The sequence below is a fragment of the Ptychodera flava genome, chromosome 4, assembly GCF_041260155.1.
Source record: "Ptychodera flava strain L36383 chromosome 4, AS_Pfla_20210202, whole genome shotgun sequence".
Taxonomy (NCBI): Eukaryota; Metazoa; Hemichordata; class Enteropneusta; family Ptychoderidae; genus Ptychodera; species Ptychodera flava.
Genome location: NC_091931.1, coordinates 48,667,943 through 48,691,377, shown reverse-complemented (window position 1 = coordinate 48,691,377; position 23,435 = coordinate 48,667,943). Strand labels below are relative to the sequence as shown.

The window sequence follows — 23,435 nt, the reverse complement described above, 5'->3', positions numbered from 1 at the left end:
GTCCATCCAGCAACACAACTGAAAAGGTTAAACCCTTTACAAACCAGACTGTGGTAATTCCACATTGTTTTCAGTATGATGAACGGAACCCTATAATGGGATATGGGGTGAAAAGATGGGGAGAAAAAAAAACAATTCTGTTTAAATTAAAGTAAAGTGTAAAAGACAATGACTTAACTACATGATAAACATATTCAAGACAATGAACTTGCTTTCTATGTGTCTGTGGTACCTCTCCTACAACTCAGTACTCAGAACTTCAGAATTCTGAACAGCTTTTAACATATTGAGTTCTGTAGGAAGGACACTCACAGCAGTACATATTAAATGAATTTGATACGAGCCACCTTGGATACTAGAAATGCTGTTGAAAATCTGGGTTTTATACTGTTTGGTTGATTGGTTATAGAAAATTAACAATATTGATGTGTAGTACAAAATCAATATTTAAAAGTGAAACATAGTTTTCAAGGTACTGGATGGACAGAAATTATTTCAAGGTTTGCAAGATAAACTACTAAAATCATCATGACATTAAAAATAAGATGTTACCAATATTTTATAAAATTTACGGAGTCTACAGGAAAATTAATCAAATACAATACTTATAAATTAAAAATCAGGAACTGGCATGAAAAAATGCAAACTTCTGACCTAAGGTAGCGTGAATATGTCTGTTTGTTTGTTTTTTACCCATTTCATATTTTGTCCAAATGCGTTGGTTTTTACACCAACTGTACTCTTTCTGTAGGGTAAAGTAAATTCCCTGGCAAATGCCGGTATCTTGGATAGTCTGGTACTGTCTCTCAAAACAAGAAATAAAGAAGTAAAAACAAAACAGAAATAGAGCGTTGACATCAACATTGATCTCCAACATGACACAGGAGAATGAATCTTTCAGCTGTCGATATTATCCATGTTTTGCCACACATAATAGTAAAAGACTGTCAAAATCTTCACATAAAATTTGTGCCAATTGCAATCAGTTGGTCTTGGCTGCCCCTCAAAGAAGATGCTAACTGCGTTGCAAAGACAACAGACATGTGCAAATTATTACAAGTTAATGTACTGCCCTCCCTGTGACAATGCGTAACAACTCAGCATGCCTTCCATATTCCAACTACTGTATTGAATACACAAATCGCAATTCTCAATCAAACTTCAACTTTAGCTTATAGAGAATAAGCCTCAAGATAAGGTAACGTTTGTGATGGAATGTTATTTTGACGCTTAGATCCTGAAATTGTACAAACACAAATGCAGTAAATGCTGGTAAATTACTGTAAAGTCAAAGGGATTAATCTAAGACTTCGGTTTCAGATGATCAGCATTGACATACTAAGTTTCCTTTAAGCTTTGATAACATGCTGATAACATTTTGTGGAATGTATGCCATGCACAGTAATTGTGCAAACATTTCTTATTCTCTCTGACTCTGATCAACTCAAAACAGCAAATCGTACAGCTACTTTGCATACACTTACTCTAGCGCCCTCTGTACCACAGAAGCAATAAACTTTTGTTTCACATTTGCTGTCATTGGATTCATACACAAAATTGAGCTCTGGCTCAACAGGAGCAAGCTCAGTCTGACAATTTTAGACTGTACATGTTATTATCCATACATACTACCTCAATTGGATACAGTTCCTGACCAACCATAACTACTGATCAACTTAAACTACGTGTACCTTTATTTGTAATGTCATAAGGTCTTAAATCTTACTTTGGGTTTGGCATTTTGGGTACAAGAATTTCACATCTCACACAGATCTGATGAGATTTCTCTGTCATCAAATTGTCAGAAATGAATCATTAATGTTCAGTGGAAAGTAAATTTTCATTTGACCAGAGGTCAGGTTGGTATCCATATTGTTCTTTGCAACATCAACCTCAGCACTCATTTCAGTAAGTTTTGTCTTATCTCCAGACCAATTTCCTCATTTCGCTGCCTACCAAATCAGTTTACTTTCCTATCAAATATATATTACAGTCATGTTATGACCTTGCATGACCTCAATTTATGACAGTCAAGAACAGCAGCAGCTGTAATTTATGGAAGTTTCAGAATTATTTTTGAGTTTTGAGCAATAGGTAACTTTATAAGGCATGTTGTAAGGCAAAGTTTTCAATTTGTCAACATGGCTTGTGCGGTTGTCCAGTGAATTCAATTCCATCATTCCATCAGAATAACCATTATTATGATATGTATTTAAAGCTTAAATGGTCTTTCCTCATTACCTTTAAAACTTTGAAATTACCATCCTTCACACAGGATAACCATGCAATCCTTTCTGAAATGCTAAACACCGAAAACAAAGTTACGGCCAATGTTCCTTTCCTCAACTCACCTGGCTTCAGCATCTATCAGAAGTTATACGCTTTACTAAATTTCTATCTATTGAGACTAACTTTTCCAAATATCACTGCCAAAATCACTTGAGAGTAAGACTGGTACATCATAAAACCTTTCATTTTGAAAATCAGATCATGGCCTGATTATATCATGTAGCAGTGTGACTACTGTTGTACATTCTGCATTCAAAATATCAAACGTGCATGTCAAGGGTCAGGTCGTAGGTCACATGGGTCAAATCAGCACAAAGCTGTGCAACAGAAAGAGAAGCTTGAAACTTCCTTGTGATGTAGTTTAATTGATGATGGACATGAAGAAAGAAGCTGTCAATGAGTCTATGACCTATGACCTCACAGGGGCTGTCTATGAGAAAATTACCAATGACCTAGGAGAGGTTGTCTATGAGACTATGACCTATGACCCGGGACAGGCTGTCTACAAGACTATGCCCAATGACCTTGGAGGGGCTGTCTACAAACTATGACTTAGGGAGAATGAAAACAACATGATGGGACAATGACTGCTGCAAATACCATCTGTTTCTTGATAAATATACTAGTACAAGTTAGTTTATAACTTTGACACTTTCTTTCTCTGCACTCCTACACTTACTTTCCCAGAAGAAGATAACTCCTAAGAGACAGGTTGTCAGACTTTGTACAAGCAATATACAGTTTCTATGAAGGAAGAATTCAAAGACATTGCAGTATATTTATGTATAAAACCTTATCTGGTAAAATATGGATTATCAGACTCTTCAGTTCCACTTTACTTTATAAAAAGCTAATCTGGACAACAATATCTTAACCTTCAGAGTAACAAAAACCATTCTGATCTATTGTAGAGGACTTGCCAGTCTAAATTGATATTCTGATATGAAATATTGTAAAGTATGACACAAGATTCTTCACTGGATTGGCACAAGGTCACAAACATCTTGCACATCAGAATGAAGAAGTTGAAATCTGAATTTTTGCATGAGTGATGTGTTCAGCTGAAATTTTATCAAGCAGTAATAAATTTGCTAAAACCACTGTAGAGTTTGAAGTCTGGCTCTATATCGTAAAATGTTCTTTGAAATAGGATCCGTGATTGACTATAGCATTTCATATTACTCTGCCACTCAATATGACATGGCAAATCTCTATACAGCATGTACACGGACAGACAGACAGACAGATACCAGACAGAGAGCAATCCCCACGGCTCTAGAGCTGACATGAAATTCACAACTTTTTGCCATGCTCAGGAAATGATGGCAGTTTTCATGCTTGGTTTTTGACATTTAAAGGACTCAACATTTTCCGAACAAAAGAAAACAAATCCAAAAATAGTATGATTTAAATATGTCTTATAGAACTGGGAATCTCAAATCTTTTCTCTCTTAAATGGAGCATAAAATTTATAATAGTTACAATAACAAATGTCTTCTGGAAAAACTGGAGTGAGTAAAAATAGCAAAATTTTGACTGTAAATTACTGATACTCTGTGAACTACCTTTGGAAGCATACCGTTACGTTGGCGGCTGTGGTGGGACCTGGTGGGGGGCAGCAGTCTCGTTTGATTGCAGGAGTTCAGCAAAAGTTGCCTCAAAGCACATCTTGAGATCAGCATAGGAAACAACGAGAACATTCTGTTCATCTCGAGACATCAGGCACACTTTCTCTGGCACACCAGCATCAAGCTGTTGAAGCAATCAATGTTTGAGTAAATCTATGCTTTACACCTTCGAGATCTAAGTGTATCATTCTGGTTACAATGACAGCGGAACTTTTCAAATAAGAGAAAATAAAGATAGCAGGGTTAAGCCAGGCATGACATCATCTATATTATTCAAAGTACGTGGCTGAGGCAAACTCAACATTTCCTCCTTTTCTGAAACAGGCAAAAATTTGGTGAGGTGTACTCTGGGTACTACGGTCCACGGACTAGGCTGAACCCAGATGGGTTCCAACTTTGACACAGCATCACACAAATTCAACCAGAAGGTAATGACAGTGACTTTAAAAGGAATGAAGAGATAGCGTTGGTGCCATGTTAAAATACATCATTTAAAGATAGACACGACAGAAATTTGAAGTGTGATAAAATCAGGTGATACCCACTGTGGTAGCACCTAGAAGAATGGTATGAGAATTTATTTCTATATTTTGCTTTCTGGAAGTCATATCGAGCAAAAATAGCCAAGCTGTGCTAAATATAAAACAGCTGACCTTGTTAAGGCACTGGTTGATATGAGCAATATCAACCCATGCAGCTCCTGTTTCTGTCACTTGATGGAAGACATAGTCTCGGAATAATTTCAGTAAATAACGATCCCCTGTCTCAGACCATGCCGGATCCATCTGAAATCTGATTAGAGGATACAAGGTATTTGAACAGTCATGAAATGTAAGTTCAAGAATGACATTAATTACTATCTTCCTTGGAGTCAATACTGAAAGAAACAAACAGTACAGATCAAACCTTAAACTTGTTACCATATCATATTTTCACAAAATTTTGTTTTCTAACTGACATCAGTTGCTTCATACATTTTAATGACATCATTGAGAAAGTAAAGAAAGCAATGGACTGCACTGGTTTCATAACTGAAATTAACACAAAGTGACAGACGTCTAATAATTTCTCCATTTCAGCTCTCACACAAATTGAACTTTGAATACAATTATTGTGAGTGAAACTGCTCTTTTAGTCAGAGAAAAAGCAGGACAAATCATAACACTTTCATTTAAGCAAGATAGAGCTTTAACTTACTCTGGTCTCTCACATATTGTGTTCAATTTGGCCAGCAGTCGGAATAATCGGCCATTTTGAACTTCTTTGGCAAGATCTTCTTCAATGATATCACTGCGTGCTTGAGCTGCATCTAACTGAGTGTAAAACCGAGCCCCAATCATAGGCATTACATCATTCACACTCCGCAAGCGATTCTGATTGGTCAACAAATATCTGAAACATTAAATCATGTAGACCTGGTAAGGAATTTCATGATTGGCAAATTTATTATATGTAAATATACACATAAACATTCAAAATGTCAAATTTCAAGTTGGAATATGTAACTAGGCTCATTCAGGACCTAGCGATCCTTACTGTAGATCATGAAAGCCATCACCATAATTTGAACAGAATGGCTCAGTCAGCGATAACAGATAGCTTCTGCTGTCAATATGGCCTCTAAAGGAGTTTTATAAAATAACCAAGACCGATATGGTCCCCTTGTCTCTTACCACGAGTAATATATGCATAAACATACGTATTCAAAATACACACACACACACACACACACAAACAGTTCATATAATATTCTCTGTTGTATTTCATTTTTGAAACTACTATCCACTCACAATATGAGATTTTTCAAATCTTCCGAGTAGTTCATGGCTACTAATTCCATAGACGACTGGATGTTTTCCCTCTGAATTCCCAGTACTGAGTGGCAGGCCAATGCCAGAACAACTTTACCCAAAGAAACCAAGTCTTCTTGCTGCCATGGAAAAATGGAAAGAACAATGGAAAAAAAGAAGGAAAGCAAAGAAGTTACACAATTATTTCATCATTATAGTAATAATGTCTTGCACCATGTTTCTTTAATAACCACTTTTTCCCTACAAACAAGCCACTCTCAAGGACTACTTATTTCCTTTGTTTAGGGTTAACATCTTGTACATTTCTGACTGTATCCTGTCTGACATGATTCAACTGCCAGAGCAGAAGTTACAGTCATCTGTGTGTTTAATTCTTCTGGTAACACGGCAAAATACTGTATAAAATGTGAAGAGCAAAGTATCTGAATGTAAACTTCATTTGTACTTGCTTCATTCATTATTCTGTGAGATGACCTAATTTAATCCTCATTGTTCAGAAAGATTACAAAAATGCATCATGAGTTAGTTCATTAAAAGTATTTCACCATGGCTTGCCATAGCTATTAAGGCTAGAATCTTTATCAATGGAAAACTTTTTGATTATAGACAATTACAAAGCTACATTGACTGCGCTGGATTCTGTTACTGCTTGGAAGAATGGAAACATGATATCAAATGCCAAATGTAAAGGGATGTAACTCATTTATTGGCCAAAAGTGACTTTTATCCTGAGTCACTGTCCTAACATGCATCATTTGAGAAAATTAAAAACACCCAATAACTGAATAAGCATGGAAGTTCATATTGCAATATCTGTGACAAAATTTCCACCGGTACGAATCAAACATTAATAGTATTCCATATTTTATTTTTTCTGCTGTCCTCAAAATTTGAATTACATGCCTCTTGCAGTATTACACCCTTCTAACAGTATAACATCCATTTTGCATTATTACATCCCTCTTGCCCTCTTGTAGTATTACATCCCTCTTGCAGTATTGTAGCCCTCTTACAGTATTATTACATCCCTCTTATAGTATTATTACATCCCTCTTGCAGTATTGTAGCCCTCTTACAGTATTATTACATCCCTCTTGCAGTATTGTAGCCCTCTTACAGTATTATTACATCCCTCTTGCAGTATTAGTACATTTCTCTTGCAGTATTATTACATCCCTCTTGCAGTATTTTTTTTACATCTCACTTTCAGTGTTACATCTCCCATGCAATGCTACTCACCTGGTAGTGTGGCATCATAGCTAGTGGATTGGACTGTTGATTATCAAACGTTAAGACATCAAAAATACCGACACAATTGACACGTAAACGAGATTTACTGCTAAGCAGAATCTTTGTCGGATCCATAACCCGACAGGCTAGCCCCGCTGCATGGATAGCTCGCAGTGCTGAGCTAAGCTGGATGACGTATGTCCAAATCACACTTTCTGGAAGTAAACCATTGTTTTGACGTAGACTTTTCATCCCTGAAACAACAACATGGAGTAAAATTTCTTTCATTGCCAAAAACGTACCAGAGACTATATAGCTGATTCACTGTATGTGTGGGGTGATGTCACAGATTAATTGTGAAAATATACATCTGTAGTCTTCATGCTACCTGACTAGGAGTCTATTTGCTCAATCGCACATGAACAGAATAGATTAACAGACAGATTAATTTTCACTCTTAGCTGGATGTACATCTTCACAAGATATTAAAGGTCACCTTGAGGTCAGAGTTCAAACAGTCAACAAATATGATGAGGTATAGATTCAGCAAAGGCAAACAGAACACACTTTTATTCAGAGTCAGACTTGGTAGCATTATTTTTACTCTGAGATTAGCATTATACAAATGTCTTTTCAATTTTGTTTGACTTACCTTTGTTATACTTGCCCTTCATGTGATGGTCTTTGGTTGCCATGTTAGAGTTACTGAAATGTTTACACATCAATGTTTCAGATCCCGCATGGAAATCATGGGCAAACACCAAGGCTGAAAGCAAATACACAAAATATTGCTAGAATTTCAAAGAAACTTTTGTACTGCTTTCTGTTTACTTTGCACTTTACATGACAAGCCTTCAGTGAATAAGCTTACTTGTTCTCATATTTTAATGACTCTGTGAAACTATATCAACATGAAGAAAGGCAATTTTCATTTTATCATTCAAACAAACAACTTGAAACAGTGGTCCAAATCTAAACATATTATGGTAGAAGTCTTAGCAGACAACATATGAAATTACTACAAGAAAGTTTCAATATTAAAACAAAATTCACTAAGTAGGAAGGCTCTTGGTACTCACAAAGATCTCCAAAGGCTTTGGTTGTGAAAACTTCCCGTAAAGATACAATGTTGGAATGTTGGATTTTCTTCCACATGTCGACAAGTGTCATACAACTCGTGTTCACTAAACGAAAACCTGCAAAGGAGAACAAGAAAAAAGACAAAAACAAGTTTTCAACAGTAGTACAGTAGTATACAATTGTTTAAAGGGTGTTGGGGAAAGATTCATATACAGATTGCGATATGAGTTTGTGCACATTAACCACGATTGAGCTAAGTAAGTGGAACTTGCACTGATTTTCGTGTGCACTAAAGCTGACATTTGGGGGCTGTTATCCTGCCAAGTCGGTGAAATTCAGTGACGTCTTTATAAACAGCCGGCAACGTGCAGGGATGCACACCATGTTTAGGTGGCTTTTAAGTGCTCAAACTGCCAAGCCAAAAACAAGTATGGTACAATGTTTCATATGCGACAGGTGAGTTAGTAAAAATAGGTTCTGCGTCAATACCGCTTTTTACTGACTTGGCAGAAAGATGGGTGGTGGGCCCAGCTGGAAAGGATTAACAGTACAATTGGGTGAGTTTTACTTCAAGAATTGGATTACAGTTCAGGTTTATTTAATTCACACTTTTATTGACAAAGATTTTGTCCCACATGCGCATTATATCATATTTCCAGTTATGAGCAATGCAACATAGATGTTCTAGGTCATTTTAAGAGCTGACAACAAAGATATACATACTGTGCAGTATTGACATTTTGTGGTGTGGATATTCCTGACAATGACCTGGATGCACAGACATGCAGATAGACATGCACTGCACTCATGCACCCATTGATAAAAGAGATGCTTACCATGTATTCTCCTTAAACAGTATGTTTTGGAGTCTTTACTGTTGACAGCTTTGTAACAAGATGTCACATAGCCAAAGGTACTGGACTTCTCTAACGGACTTGTTGGAATGATTTCCAGTGGGCACAGGCTGTGATAATTATCAACTTCACTTGGCAAATCTATTGCAATAAATGCAGAGAACTGATATTACTGATGCTAAAAACACAGGCTGGCGATATTAGACAGTGGGGCAAGGTTTATCTGTGTTTCCTGTCTTCATTATAGCAGCTTGTGTTCAAATCCTTTGAAACAAGATTTTTATACTTCTACACAACAGAGGTAACAAAATATAGCCATGGCATAATTCCTGTAAGTGATCTGAAAGTCATATCAAAATGTTCACAAAAATATTTATCTGTACAAATTACTGATAAAACTCTGATATCACTACCAACAAATCCTATTATGATATCTGCTACGCATGTCATTTAGTTTACTCTCCCGTTGACTAAAAGAGAGGGCTATGTTTTACTTCATTCACACAACTTGAAAGTATAGACTGCGCATACAGGTCATCATAATGATTATTTTCATCTGATAGATTCAGATAAGTTCTGAAAGCTTATACTTACCTGGAAATTGGGCTGGGTCCACCAGAGCCATGGTTTGTAAATGTCGATTTATGATATCAAGCCTTAATTCTTCAGTGACAAAGAATGATGGTGCATTGGGTTTAGGAAGCATGTAGCTGATATTTGGTGGTTCTGATGGGTACGCATGGAAAGATGGGTACACCTGTAACAAAGTAATACATATACATACCATTATTCACCCATCTTTGACAGAAACACAAGTCTTCTCAGCGTTTAAAACTACAATTTACAAATCAATGATTTTCACACTCCATACATAAACAAATACAATTGCACAACAGTGAACGAATAAATAAAACAATAACACTTTTAGAGCAGCACACGAAATAAGCAAGACCCGTCCATATTTCAACAACTGCATTTTCTCTTCCCGAAAAATGTGTTTTGACCCGTGTTTTATGCAGAATCTTCATTGTTAACTACACTGTTCTCTACATCATCCCTTCACTGTATAATAAATTTTGCACAACAAATGCAAGCACAGACAGTTTGCATGAAAAAGTGCAATTGTTTTTCTTGTCATTCATTTCCCAGTTCTTGTTTGTGTACAACATTCATAACAAAACATTTGCAATATATACTCCCAAATGTCTTTTATCAGTATCACCTTTCTGTTTTAATATATGTTACATGTATTTGCCGCCTCTTTCTTAATCTCAGTGAAATTGTTTAATTTGTTTTGGTGTTCATTCTCATGTTTTTTATTGGATAAAAAAGCACCTTGTATCAACATAGTTAAGGAATGGGACTGAGGATTAGTTATATATCAATTTCTGTCGATTTACCTTTCCAAAAGCACTGAAAGAAGATGCAAGAAGTTACATTGAGTGGTTTATCATTAAAGATTACACAAACAAACTTACACTGGCAGGTCTTGCATTTTGCATTTGTTCTTGTGTGTAGAAATAAGTAGTCCCACCGATATTTTCCTGGATGTGGCTTGGTAATTGTCCAGCTGCTGTGCCAGGCACTGTGGGTGCGTCTGCTTTGCCTGGAGTGCCAGCATTGACTTGGTTCAAGTCCAAGGCTGATGGCAATGGTGACCTTGACCTGTGTCTGAGTGTCGGTGACCCTGTGGGTGTCAACTTGGGTGAGTGAAGCGGCGAGTGCGCAGCTGAGAATGAGTTGGACCCTGAGGATACAGATGATCATGAACATGTTGATGATCAAACAGTTACATCAACTTAGAAGAAAATTACTCTCTAAATATATATACCAGCTAAAACATACATTTATTGCAGTATTTCTATTACGTGTGGTACCTTGTCAGCGCTCCATAGTCGTTTCAACAAACTTTCCTTTAAATCAATGTAATTGTATTTAGGGATAACAAAAATAACAGCAGGATTCCAAAACCATGAACCTGTCTTCCAAAATCTTGGTAAAAACACTGTTTATCCACCTACATTGCATGCTCTCAATATTGAAAACCCAAATCAATTCATACTGTCTGATGATCATTTGAAATGCTCCATGGACTTTTAAAAATTGTTTACATTCACACCTGTTGGAATTCCTTGTATTATTTTTTGAATGGAACAAAATGTTGGACATAAATGTAAGTCTCTTTTCAAATAGCTTGTGAAAAGTGATACCCATAATCCATTGTGTTTGAACAGTCAATTTATCTTTAGGTTGTCCATCAAATAGAACATGGAAGAATGAAAGCTTTCTACCTGAGCCTGACAGTTATAATATCATGAAAGACCAAGTGTTCAGAGACAAATAGTTGCATGATTTGACCATTTCATAAACAAATATCCATTATTTGTACGGATAAAGCTGAATCATAAAATATTTTTGAGATACTGACTGGTTCATTCAATGCATTGATTACAAGACGATAAGTTTGACACCTCCTGACTAAAAGCTATCTGATTGTTCAATTGTTGCCAATTTACAGAATATACACAAAAGTAGTGGTTTCAAAACAGAGCATAAACTATCTATGATATATTGTCAAGGTGACAGCTACAGTGTCTTGTTGGCTAATATGGCATCCTTTAACAGGATCATCAAATATTTCAAACTGACAACAATCCACAGTACAAATACCAGACACTGATCAGAAGCTTGACAGTAACAACTACACTGTGACAGCAACAAGTACCATGTTACTAGACAATTACACATCAATGCGTCCATCTTACAATGTTCACTGACATTACCCTCAGCTTGCAATCATCCATGTCAATGACGTGTTTGCACACAGAGTACACCCCCATGCATCATGCCTTTAGAACCAAACAATAGCAGTCTTACCAGCTGTAAGATGATTGGCTGGTGAAAACACAGATGTGTTGTTACTACTGGCAGCTGAATACTTGGATCTGGGTACAAATTCACTGACACCTGGTAAGAACTCATTTCCTCCTACGTTTTTGGCACCAGGCACAAACTCCAATGCTCCGGGATTTGGTCCCTGCCCCTGTAAAAATGCAAGATAGTGTCTATCCGTAAGTACTGTAGGTCAGCTTTGTATTTCTGATTTGCTGTGAAGGATGGGGATTATTCACACAGGTTATAATAATTTTGTAATAGTCCATCAAAGTTCCCAATGAAAAGAACCGTAGACACACAGTTTAATTCACATGACATAAAACAAAATAATCTGTTGTGTTAAAGACCATTGATATCAATGCACTTGAAGAGAAACAACAAAAAACATTGTCCAACTTCAGTGTCTGGCATGTGTGAGCTATTGCCAGTGCAATACTGTATGTTAATCCCAGCTGCTCATGAAATAAGGTGACAGCAGCTACATGATGTATTTGTTGTTTTGTGAACTGTGTTAGCACAACATGAAAGACAAACCCATATTTGACCTACCCTTTTATCATTCATAGGATTCATAGACAGCCCGGCAATGTCATCAACTAGTGGATCACCATGGGAGTTCCCTAGAAACAGACAAAGTATCACATTTGATTTCACGCTTAATATCTACAAAGAGTGTTGGCCCCTGTTAATAATTTTAACCTTTTCAACATCATTAATCTCTTGTTTTAATGATTACTGTTGGATTGATACAGGGGGTTGTTTAGGCAGGGGTGGGGAGGATATAAATGGCTTCATCTAGATTCACACACACAGACACAGTGATGCAGTCTTCTTCTCATAATACCTACATTCATAACCTTGCAATTACAATATGAAATCATGAAATAAACATTCTACCATGCAATTTACATTTAGGTCAGGTAGACACTTGAAAAGAACAGGCACCCTAGTACATTGCTGTTTATTGAAAGATTTATTCTCACCGTTAGGGACCGTGAATAAATCAAAACAATTGCAATGCATACAAAAGTTACTGTGTTTGACCTTAAACACCCTCCACTGAACGAAAGTATGGTAGAGCAAGAATTTAACAACAAAATTGTGATTTCAACTTCCTTAAATCATGACAAAATGTTGAAACTATTTTTTTTGAAGTACCAACATCACAAAAAATAGGCAGACTTATGACCCATGACAGATTGGAACTGCACTGACCGTCAAAGGCTACACTGGCACAAGTGAGTGTGGACAGTCTAATATACATGTACTCTAGATGGCATCAGTGTGGTACATGGTGAAATAGCTCCCATTTGCATATGCTAAGCTGAGAACTCCCTCCCCTTAATTTGAACGTAATGAGTTTTCCTTGTCATGCATTTGTTTTAACTATCCATTACCCCTTAGAAGTTACTATACTGTCAGCACAGTGCACAGTAACATGGGTCATAACCTACAAGCTCATAAACCATCCTACCAGGTTCAACAAGAGGGCAGCACTGTTTACTGATATAAATATGTGAGTTTGTTGGTAGTTTTCACAAATTTTTGCCAAATCTCATGCTGTGCAAAAACTTTCACACAGAAAAAAAGGAAAAATCATATGCGGTTTCATCTGAAACCTATCTGAATATGATTTTGTTTTACTACAGACGTTGCCACTGAAAATATACTGTGAGGCTTGTAAAGTGTGTTGCAATTTGTTTATGTAAATTTCAATGTCCTTTTCACGTTATTCTCTTCTTCTTTCAATACATGTACTACTGGTATACCTTCTAAATGATGCCAACACTGTGTTGATGATTCATTCCAAAGACAAAATGTTATAGTACAATTTCTACAAAGTGTTATTGTTGTCAGACACGACTTTTTTCCCCATGGGCTTTAGCCTTTTCAACACCTACACTTACTCCTACAATCTTGTTTACCATGTGGCTATTTTGGAATCAAACACAAAGAAATGGGCGGAGACAGAGCTCAGGATTTGAAAGTGTCACTATCCAGAGATGACTGCCACCTGTAACACACTGTCAACATGAATTTACCAAGTCAACAAAGGTATGACTGGTTTTCAGTCATAAAGGCTATCCTTTAGATTAGATGCCAGAACTTCAAACTTAAAATATCAACAGTTTCTCTTTATGAGACAGTCAAACAATCTTGACGACATGTTACATGCAATGTGCCAAATCAACTCAATATTTGATTCTGTACGTTTCTTTTGATGGCAATTACAGCAAGACAAAGATACGTATTTAGGTTGACAAAGTTGAGGCAGTTTAGCTTTATCATTACTATCTGGGAATTTTTTTAGGACTGAATGATGATTTTCAAGTGAAGAGGTGAGTATGTAAACCGAGACTCTGTTTGAAAAGACATTTCTTTTTCTGATTTTTTTGTTAAATTTCAATCCCCCTTAAAATTGGCCAACACTGTCAATTTACATGTTTTGACTTACAGTGACACATTTGACAAATTTCTTCTTGGCTACTCACTTATTTTGACCAACTGAGCATTGTCACATAAAATGTTTTTATCTCTGAAGGGGGATGTACCTACACCTATGACTGCCCTAAAACATGTTGCCAACATGGAAAATTTGTGAACACCTTGCAAGTTTCAATACTGTCACAAATGATGGACATTGTACATGTACCTGCTTTACAAAGATTACTTCTATAAAGTTCAATTCCAAGTGGTAGGCGCAATGACATCATGACACCACCCTCACTTGGGAATTTACTTCAGTAGGCACAGAGTTTAATGAATGCTTTTTCAGCTGTGTGGGTCTTCTCATTATCTGATCACTCTGCGTCAAAATGTGACCTTACAAAACCTTAGATTCAAATGTGCATGTACATGCTCCAACTATACAGGATACTTAATGACAATTTTACTGTGACATCACTGATATTTATAATTTTCTATGCTCGCAGTAATTAACAAAGTCATCCCATTCTCTCTTTTTAAATGGAAATGGTTTTTCAGAGTACAAAATGTATTATGAAAACAGTGGTTAAAGAGTCCAGGCCAGATTCATAGTATGATTAGTCTCCAAGGACTTGACATTCTACGAATAAAATAATGTGATTTCACTAATTTTGAAAACTGCTGAATTCGCTGAATGACACATGGTGTAAATGTCAAATCTACATCAGTTGTCAATCATTCCAAAATAGTTAAATCCAAATGGATGCAAAGCCTTTTGATGTAGTTCTTGTCTATATACTGTACATGTAAACTTGGCTGATGTCACAACTAGAGTATAGTGGAATATACGCATAATTATCAATGAACCTTTTCCCAATTGAAGTTTAAGGCCACAGTGAAGAAAATTGGGAAAACCTTGGTCATCATCAAAGAAAAATGTTGAAGTAAAAAATACCCTGACCACTACCTTCTCCTATGGTGATATTACTGTGCTCAGAACAATCAGAATCAAATCAAATCAGGTGTTGATATATATGCATCTGCAATTGAAATACTATTATTGTGACAATATTTCAAATAAGTTCCAAATGTGATGTTTTCTGCCATTGTTTATTTACTTTCTGCTATATTGGACAGCATATAGTAAACATTTCTTTCCCCAAAATATTATCATTTAACCAAACATCTGTACATGTATATGACAACAAGGTGAAATAACATCTTAATAAGTATTAGTAAAATCACACACATGAACACTTTATACACTTGAGACACATCTGTGTACGTTGTAGGAAAAATTGATAGCTTACCTGCAAAGGGAAACGGCCCAGGATCCTTGCCAATTTGCTGAAAGATAAGAATCATAACTTTGCTGTGAATTGATTCTTGTACTGTTTTGTTGAACAGCATCAGATTTTGGCAAGTTAGGCAACTTAATGTTTAGTGACATCTTTGCATTGTGTACACATACAACAGATTTTGGCCAGTTACATGTAGGCAACTTAATGTTTAGTGACATCTTTGCTTTGTGTACATACATACAACAGATTTCTTCAAAGTCATGATGAGAATGAGCAATTATGATAAAATCTGGATAAAAGTGCTGTTTTAAATTCAATCTAATTTCTAAAAGTAAATAACAGAAAATCATGGCTGTTGTGAAAAAAGCCTTAACATTTCATTCTGACGGCTGATTCAAATGATGCATACATAATCAGCTCTTGGAAGTAATTTATGGCACAATATGTCACATGACCGTCCTCTAAAAAATGTTTCCATGGTTCTTTTGGATTCAAGGGGTAACAAAAGGAAAGCTAGTCCATAGCACAACGGCACTTCAGGGACAAAATTGTGAATTTTTAATACTATGGCAACAAATATCCAGAAAACGGAAACTATGCATGACGAGTTTCTAGTATTTGCTTAACCACACCACCAGTACAAGGAGTACAGGGTCACATATTTTCAATTTTATCAATGTGAAAGAAAAGCACTGGACCTACATGTATATGTAAAATAGTCTACTTTAAAAACTAGAATTATTCATTCTTTCTTTCTCCTTCATGTTTCCTAAACCAAATTATTCTATTAAATTCTACGTTATGATAGCTACATGTAAGTAGGTCACCTTTGTTTACAAAATAAAATGTCAGCTATATAAGTGGTTTTATCATCAATGAATATATAGCACATTTATCCTACTTTATTTGATTGACATTTTTAAAATAAATTTTCAAAATGTGATATCAACACCTTAACACTTACAAAGTTGCCCAAAAGGTCTTGTTGAAATGGCATGCTAGTTTCTCCCATATTCATGTTGTTAAACGGTGACTGGAAATATTGATCTTGAGCTCTTCCTGGATTTCCCACTGTAATCCAAAAATAGAGGCAAATACATTAATAATTAAAATTACGTACATGTATAACTGACAGTAAATCAGACTTGTCTCAGTGGTAATTTCAGTATACATGAAATGTATACTGAAGTGTACATGTATGTATGCTATCATTCATATTTGTACCAATTCATGTACATAACATGTGATTGTTTTCAAGCAGGGCACTCATACCAATATATCATGAAATCTACAAGTACATGTCACGGTCTACCTGTTCTGGCTGCCCAACACACTGTGACGCTATGCAGATGTTGCATACAAATCACACAGCTTTCTGACTTCGGTTTCCTGACGTGAAAAATTTATCACTCAAGCCTGTGAAGATACTATACTAACCTACAGGCTCAACAAGTCTTGAACAAATTTATATGAGCTGAGACTCTACATTAGCTATACACAACCAGCTGAAAACTCAGGTCTCTCTAAATAAATCTTTTGTACAGTTTTACATACTAGCTCCTATGGGATATATAGTCTTATGTTTTATATCAGAACTGATGAGATACGAGGTAGTAGTTAAAGGTGTATGGATTTATTACATAGGACCTAAACCTTGTGGGGGAAATACCCTGCAGTACTGAATAATAAGTGCAACTTCTCTGATATTAAAAGCAACTCTCTTGGCTTATTTATTTGAATAACTACAGTACAGTATAGCCATGTACAAAATGTACCCTACTGGTATATTGTATGGCAAATATGGCCAGGACCATTTGTACAGTTTGGTATTACCACATGGAGGATTAAAAAGCCACTTTTGATAATTATCAAAATTTGAGCTCAATTACAGCATTACTACTGGTCTAATTGTGCATAAAGATTAACAAGTATTGATAACAAATACACATTTGATGAATTTATATACAATACATGTATTGGTACTGTCATTTTTCACATCATTTCATTTATCTATAATCTATCTTTCTATTCTTCATTTTAAGCCGCCTTCTGCCAAGTCCATACGTCACCATCAGGTCACTGTGGTTACAGCTGGAATGAGGCATAACGTGTCCCTTATATTGCATTTTAAAAGAGACTTGAAGTTGTATAAAGGCACCGGAAAAATAGGTTAACATGAACTTTCCCTATTCATGTGATGAATTTCACTGACCTACCCTGCTTTAACATACAATGCAAAGTAGATGGAACAGCCTATCAGTTTCGGTTTAATACTGCTTTTTAGTGAGTAGATGGGGAAGTGATAGGCCTGGCAGGCTAGAGGTTAAAGTTCCTGGAAAAAATCAAATAGGACTGTCACACTTCATAACATTTGTGAAAGAATGGACAAACATACAGCATACAATGTACAAAGCAGTACTACAACAATCAGTGCTTCACTGAAAATGTAGACCAGTATCTCATCCTGATACGTTGATGCTATGTATACTTCAATGTACACCGAGGTCAGAATACATGTAGTTTGATGGTTTTCTAGGTGTACATGTAAATGATGTATATCCTTTTTCCAGATCCTTTTTACAAACTGATATCAGTTTTACCAAGTACAACCATCACTGCCAGTGTCTTCAAAAAAGGCCAAGCTATTCACTTTCTTTCAACAAAACTACAGAACCTAATTTTCGAATAAGTTTTTTTCAGACAGGTAAAGAGAAACTTGAGGTACATACAATTAATTAATTAATTATTTATATTTTATATATATATTATATATACTCTTTCATTGTTGTTTTTTTGCAAAACCTTTATTGTACTTTATGATCAAGATCCCAACTGGGATACGATTTCAATAAAGGCTTACTTTACTTTACTTTACTTTACAATATGCATTTAGATTCTCAACAGGTGTTTGTATCATGCTCTTTGCTTCAAAACTACCGGTAAGACACAGTTGTACATGTATATAAAGCTGAATATAGTCTACTGTGATGTGAAAACAGCCCTCTATGATTAGAAGTTTTTTTATTACAACTCTGATTTGATTTGAACAAGTGGGTAGCATCAATCATTGGTTGTACATTGGCTTATGTACAAATGATAATCTGTAGGTAGTAAAACTATTGACAAAATATTATACTACTGTGACAGCTGATGTTCTTGATTTGTACATGTGGCAGTTTGTTTGATACATTTATCTCTCATTTTTGTTCACTGGACATTTTATTTATGAACATAGCATTGCTTTCACATAAACTGACATGCACTAAATGACAATTACAGCTGTACTTGCAATCTATTATAACATGACAGTTTAAAATTCCAATTTACACTGAACAGGAGTTGTATCATAAAATGTTTATGTTCTTCATATGAACTCCAAAGAAGAAAATGTTTTAATGTGCTGTAATTTGTATCAAATTAATGGCATTGGCCTTCAAGACATATGAGTGTCTATAATCATTTGGAAATTTTCTGGATTTTGTTTATAAAACAAATTACTGCTGCAATAAGCAGTGGTTAAACCAAACAAACAAAACCATACAAAATTTCATTTTGAAAGTGTCATGCTACATCTGTACTGAAGCTTTGGATGGACCAGTGTTGCTGCCAGGAATTTTAAAGCAGGGGACAGTGTGTCTAACTACCGTTTATTTTTTAGGACATTTTGCACATTTTGGGGACAACATGCATCAGTTGTCAATCAAATCTTCAATTTTGTAATAAGTTAGTTTCACAGAACAACATTCATTTCAAGCTACTGCGTCGCTATGCTTGAATTTCAGGCTACTGTAGCAGTATACCGTATCTGCCACCAATCAAAGTCAGTCGGACTTCAAGCAAGTTATGTTATCAAGTGCAGCGTTTTAATTACTTTTAATTACAGCTCTGAAAGCACATAAATATAAGCCTCAAAATAATCATGCAAAACAAAGATCATTGTCAGTAACAGATATTATTTGGAGACTACACCCAACACAGTCGACTCATGAGTGCACCCGGGGTGACCCATAGTATGCGAAAATGCGGGACAACAGGTTCCGTTTTGGGGACATTGTTGCAAGGCTCTGACTTCAACACTGATGAACATTACATTTTCAAAATTTTATCAACTCGAAACTTCATATCTTTCAAAATCTGCACACTTATTGTTATTGTTTCAGCAGGTTCTGTTCAAACTTCAAACTTGAAATAATGGTAATTTACGGTCTCCTGTTTACCATGAATATTTCCAATCCCGTCTCTAATGATTCTTATGAATTTTCCGATCAATGAATATTCAGTTTCACTTTCTGTTTCATATGTCATGTAAACATAACTGTCAACTGCAATGAATCTTGGAAATTGTTTACTGACACTCTGTTCAGTGTTTTCCTCTGGACAGGGGGATGGGGGATTCCCCCTCTGTTGACAGGTTGGCACCCACTAGTAATTTGTCAAGGGGAGACCAGCCCCCATAAGATGGTGCCAGTCACACCTTAGAGATGCAGGTAGAACACATGAACTAGTGAAATCCCCCTAAATTTTCTGGTAAAGGGGGAAAATCCCCCCTGGTAATGCCATCCTGGATGAAACACTGCCTGTCCTCCTTTACTCACAATTAATATAATTAAACATGAATGAAGATATAGTACAATGTATACATGAACATGTTATGCTCATTTTGACCAGAACCATTATACCATATACTTCTCCGACACAATATAGATTCAAATACTGTTGTGTATGTAATTACATTTATAGGGGAGTACATGTAAGTATGCTGAAATACAGTGATGCATAAATCATATTTAGATGAAGATCTTTGATTTGGTCTAGTATTTTTGATTTGGTCTAGTATCTTTGATTTGGTCCACATGTAGTAGTTGATGATTGAAAATGTAACAGTGTACTGTCTTCATCAATATAGTTGTCAGAAGTATTATGTATTCAAACAATGGACAAAGATTAACTTTTTTCAGAAAGTAGACTTTTGCTCGTTGAATTAGCTGTTTCAGTACATAGTTTGATTATGCTTTAATAATCACAGTACAGTTCATTGGGAAATATCTAACACAGCAAATACACCTGAATTTCTTTCCAATCTGCAAAACCATCTTTAACCTACATGTAAAAACTGCAGAACTTGGAAAACATAAACACCTTGATGTGGTTTTGATTTCATGGCTAACTGTAATAAAATGTCTACTACAAAACATTTTGTAGGTTTGTGGATGTAATTTTTCCAAGATGCTATTGAAGTAGATATCATCATTCCAGCTCTAACATCTTTCAAACAGTTTAACATTTGTACTAGTAGCAGAGATCACCATGATAAGAAATACCATGCTAGATTCACTTTCATGTCACAATCCAAAACACTTGTTGCTCATGGATATTACAACACTTGTCACAACTCTATGATCGAGATAATAATTACAATTTCAAGAATTATATTTGTCTCCTTATTAATTGTTCACAAATTTCGAATCATTGAGAATGTTACACTTGAAGGTTCCAAAACGATTCAGTCAGCATAACTGAAATGGTCCTTGAGGCACTTCACAGATTCCAATTAACGTTGGTGTTCAAATCACTTACTAGAGAAAAACAGATTTCATCAAAATTTGAGTTACAACAGAATAAATTGTGACATTATTGTTTAATGTCTGACACTATCGTTTAATGTATAAATCTGCTTTGGTAAACAAAATAGAGAAATGGAAGATGAATTGAGCATTTAGAGGGCAAAATACTAAGATGAATCATGTTAGTTTCTGAAGGAGAAGTTACTGTCAGCGGGTGGAAGGAAATTGCACAGTTGATTACATGACCAATATTCCTAAGATTCACTTTTTGGATGCAAATTGCATATACCACTATTGGAGTGAGATATACTGAGTCAAATTAACAAAACAGGGAACACATTTCCCTCCAGTGCTCTGATGGTTAGCAAGAGGTTCAAGAGGCCAACACTTGCAAAATGACATTTTAGAGACAAAGAGAACAACTTTGCTGCCTGACACATTGGTTTCTGTTTTAACAAAAAATGTTGCAAGAATAATTGCAACAATGATTCATACTGTACCAAACAAATTTGTAAACATAAATAATTGATTGTAACCTTTCTTCTATTATGTAATCAAATAAAGTTAATCAAATATTGTATACTAGGCTGGTAAGACTGATCAAGTATATCTCTAATTTAGAGACACTATAACTTGCTCAGTAGAAACTATTTTAAAATGTGGAGTTAAACTACAGACCACACACTGTGAATAATGAATGCAAACATGAGAAGTACTATAAAGATTCTTTGATGACTTCCATGGAAATAATTTTCTGCATGTTATTTTCATATTACTACTGTACAGAAAGCTGGAAGGCTTTTTTATTGAAACCAGACAAATAAAATGAAGGGGAATGGCTTCAATTTGTAGTGTCTGTGTTATGAGTGTATTAGTCCCTATAAACTTATCTGTCGATATTAATTCATCTTTTTAAAGTTATTAATTACATTATTAACCGTCAACTGATCAATCTTTAACTAAAAATCATTACACTTGTAGAATCTAATAAATTTTGTCTATTGTCAATATTCCTATCACTTATAGTCCCTTTTATAAATGATCACAAGTTATGTTGTGTAAACACTGTAATACGTTTTAAATGTGTATTTAACTGTGTATTTGCAGTGCTTGCCTTAGTTGTGAAGTGTTGTTGTCCGCCTATTGAACAACCTCTCGATTTTGGTTATGGCAGAGGTCACTACGGTGTGAATTAGCAAAATCAGTACTTGCACATTTGGGACATAAGCTATTTTGGAATGGGGGGTGGGGGGTGGGGGGGGTTCAATACCTGTCGATTTTGTGTTCTCCTGGGCAGTTGCTTGTAATATTGTTACTCACGGGGAACCTGGACTCATAACATACACGGCTTTTCTCTTTTATCAAATGGTCTGTGTCTGGTTCAGTATAATTTACAATACGTATATTACTATCGGTATGGATGTAGCACAGACGCAGTTCTGTATGAGTAACTCAACATCTATATGAAAACAAACTATGTCGTTTCGTTCGCTAATTATATATATGAAGCTGTTCAGACATATATATGATGGCGGCGCCTACGAGTCAATTTACGTGTTTCGTAGAGACAAAAAGTGGAACGGTGACACCAATATTTGAAGAGTACAGACTACAGTGACGCTTAGCGGCTGCTACAGCTTTTACTACTGCACTGGAAAGCACAATATGCTAACGAAACGATTTTGACAAGTGACATCCGGTCAATAACCAGGGACTACCATCCCATACTACGATGCAGAATGATAGAAACTGTATTGAAAGACATAATGCACATTGATACTTACGGCTCCTAGACGATCTGTCAGGTATGCCTGTTTTCATGGGATTTTTACCAGGTGAAATGCCACCCGACATAGGTGCTCGATCGTGGAGAAACTGACAATCATCTCCATAAAAACAAGTCCGATTGTTCGCCCAGTATCGACATACAGCCATCTTTTTAGGCCCGCCAACATTACTATTCATAGCTAGAGCTTGTGGAGATGGGCAACCCGCGCTGCTTCTAACATGAAGTTGTCGACTTGGGCGTGAAAATTCATAAAGATATCAAACTCAAGATGGTAACATTTTCTAAAACTGGGGCTGTTTTTATTGTGAAGTCTCAGCTGTGCGCGCGCAATAGGATGTCCTCGTACCAAAGCGGTTTTCATGGATACCATGTACTTTTACTAATGATCCGAATGCAAGTGTAACACCGAGCGTATTACAATAATTTCGCCACATTACACAATTTTACGGATTTTTTCGTATATTTTATCACACATGGTATGCTAAAGATCAGACGGATGCAAGATCATAGTCGAGGCGTGAGAACGACCCACAGAGATGTGCGATTGCTTCACTTACCTAAAGGGCT

At 35.9% G+C, this 23,435-nt stretch overlaps 1 protein-coding gene across 1 annotated transcript; it reads right to left on the bottom strand.

Moving 5' to 3' along the window:
- Positions 1 to 2,429: 2,429 nt before the first annotated feature.
- On the bottom strand, positions 2,430 to 23,183 carry LOC139132040 (PAN2-PAN3 deadenylation complex subunit pan3-like). Its single transcript, XM_070698418.1, has 15 exons — positions 22,864 to 23,183; positions 16,480 to 16,586; positions 15,525 to 15,561; positions 12,337 to 12,407; positions 11,770 to 11,935; positions 10,371 to 10,639; positions 9,487 to 9,649; positions 8,875 to 9,033; positions 8,038 to 8,154; positions 7,611 to 7,724; positions 6,968 to 7,212; positions 5,708 to 5,847; positions 5,115 to 5,309; positions 4,571 to 4,709; positions 2,430 to 4,041 (listed from the first exon to the last, which is right to left on the bottom strand). The coding sequence occupies exons 1-15, from the start codon at positions 23,042 to 23,044 to the stop codon at positions 3,871 to 3,873; spliced, it is 2,274 nt and encodes a 757-aa protein (XP_070554519.1). The 5' UTR covers positions 23,045 to 23,183; the 3' UTR covers positions 2,430 to 3,870.
- Positions 23,184 to 23,435: the final 252 nt, after the last annotated feature.

Coding starts and splice junctions, on each gene's coding strand:
- LOC139132040 (XM_070698418.1), bottom strand. CDS start 23,044: ATGAATAGTAATGTTGGCGGGCCTAAAAAGATGGCTGTATGTCGATAC. Junction 9,034..9,486: donor GGACCCAGCCCAATTTCCAG/GTAAGTATAAGC, acceptor TTATTGCAATAG/ATTTGCCAAGTGAAGTTGAT. Junction 8,155..8,874: donor CTGTTTAAGGAGAATACATG/GTAAGCATCTCT, acceptor TCTCCTTTGCAG/GTTTTCGTTTAGTGAACACG.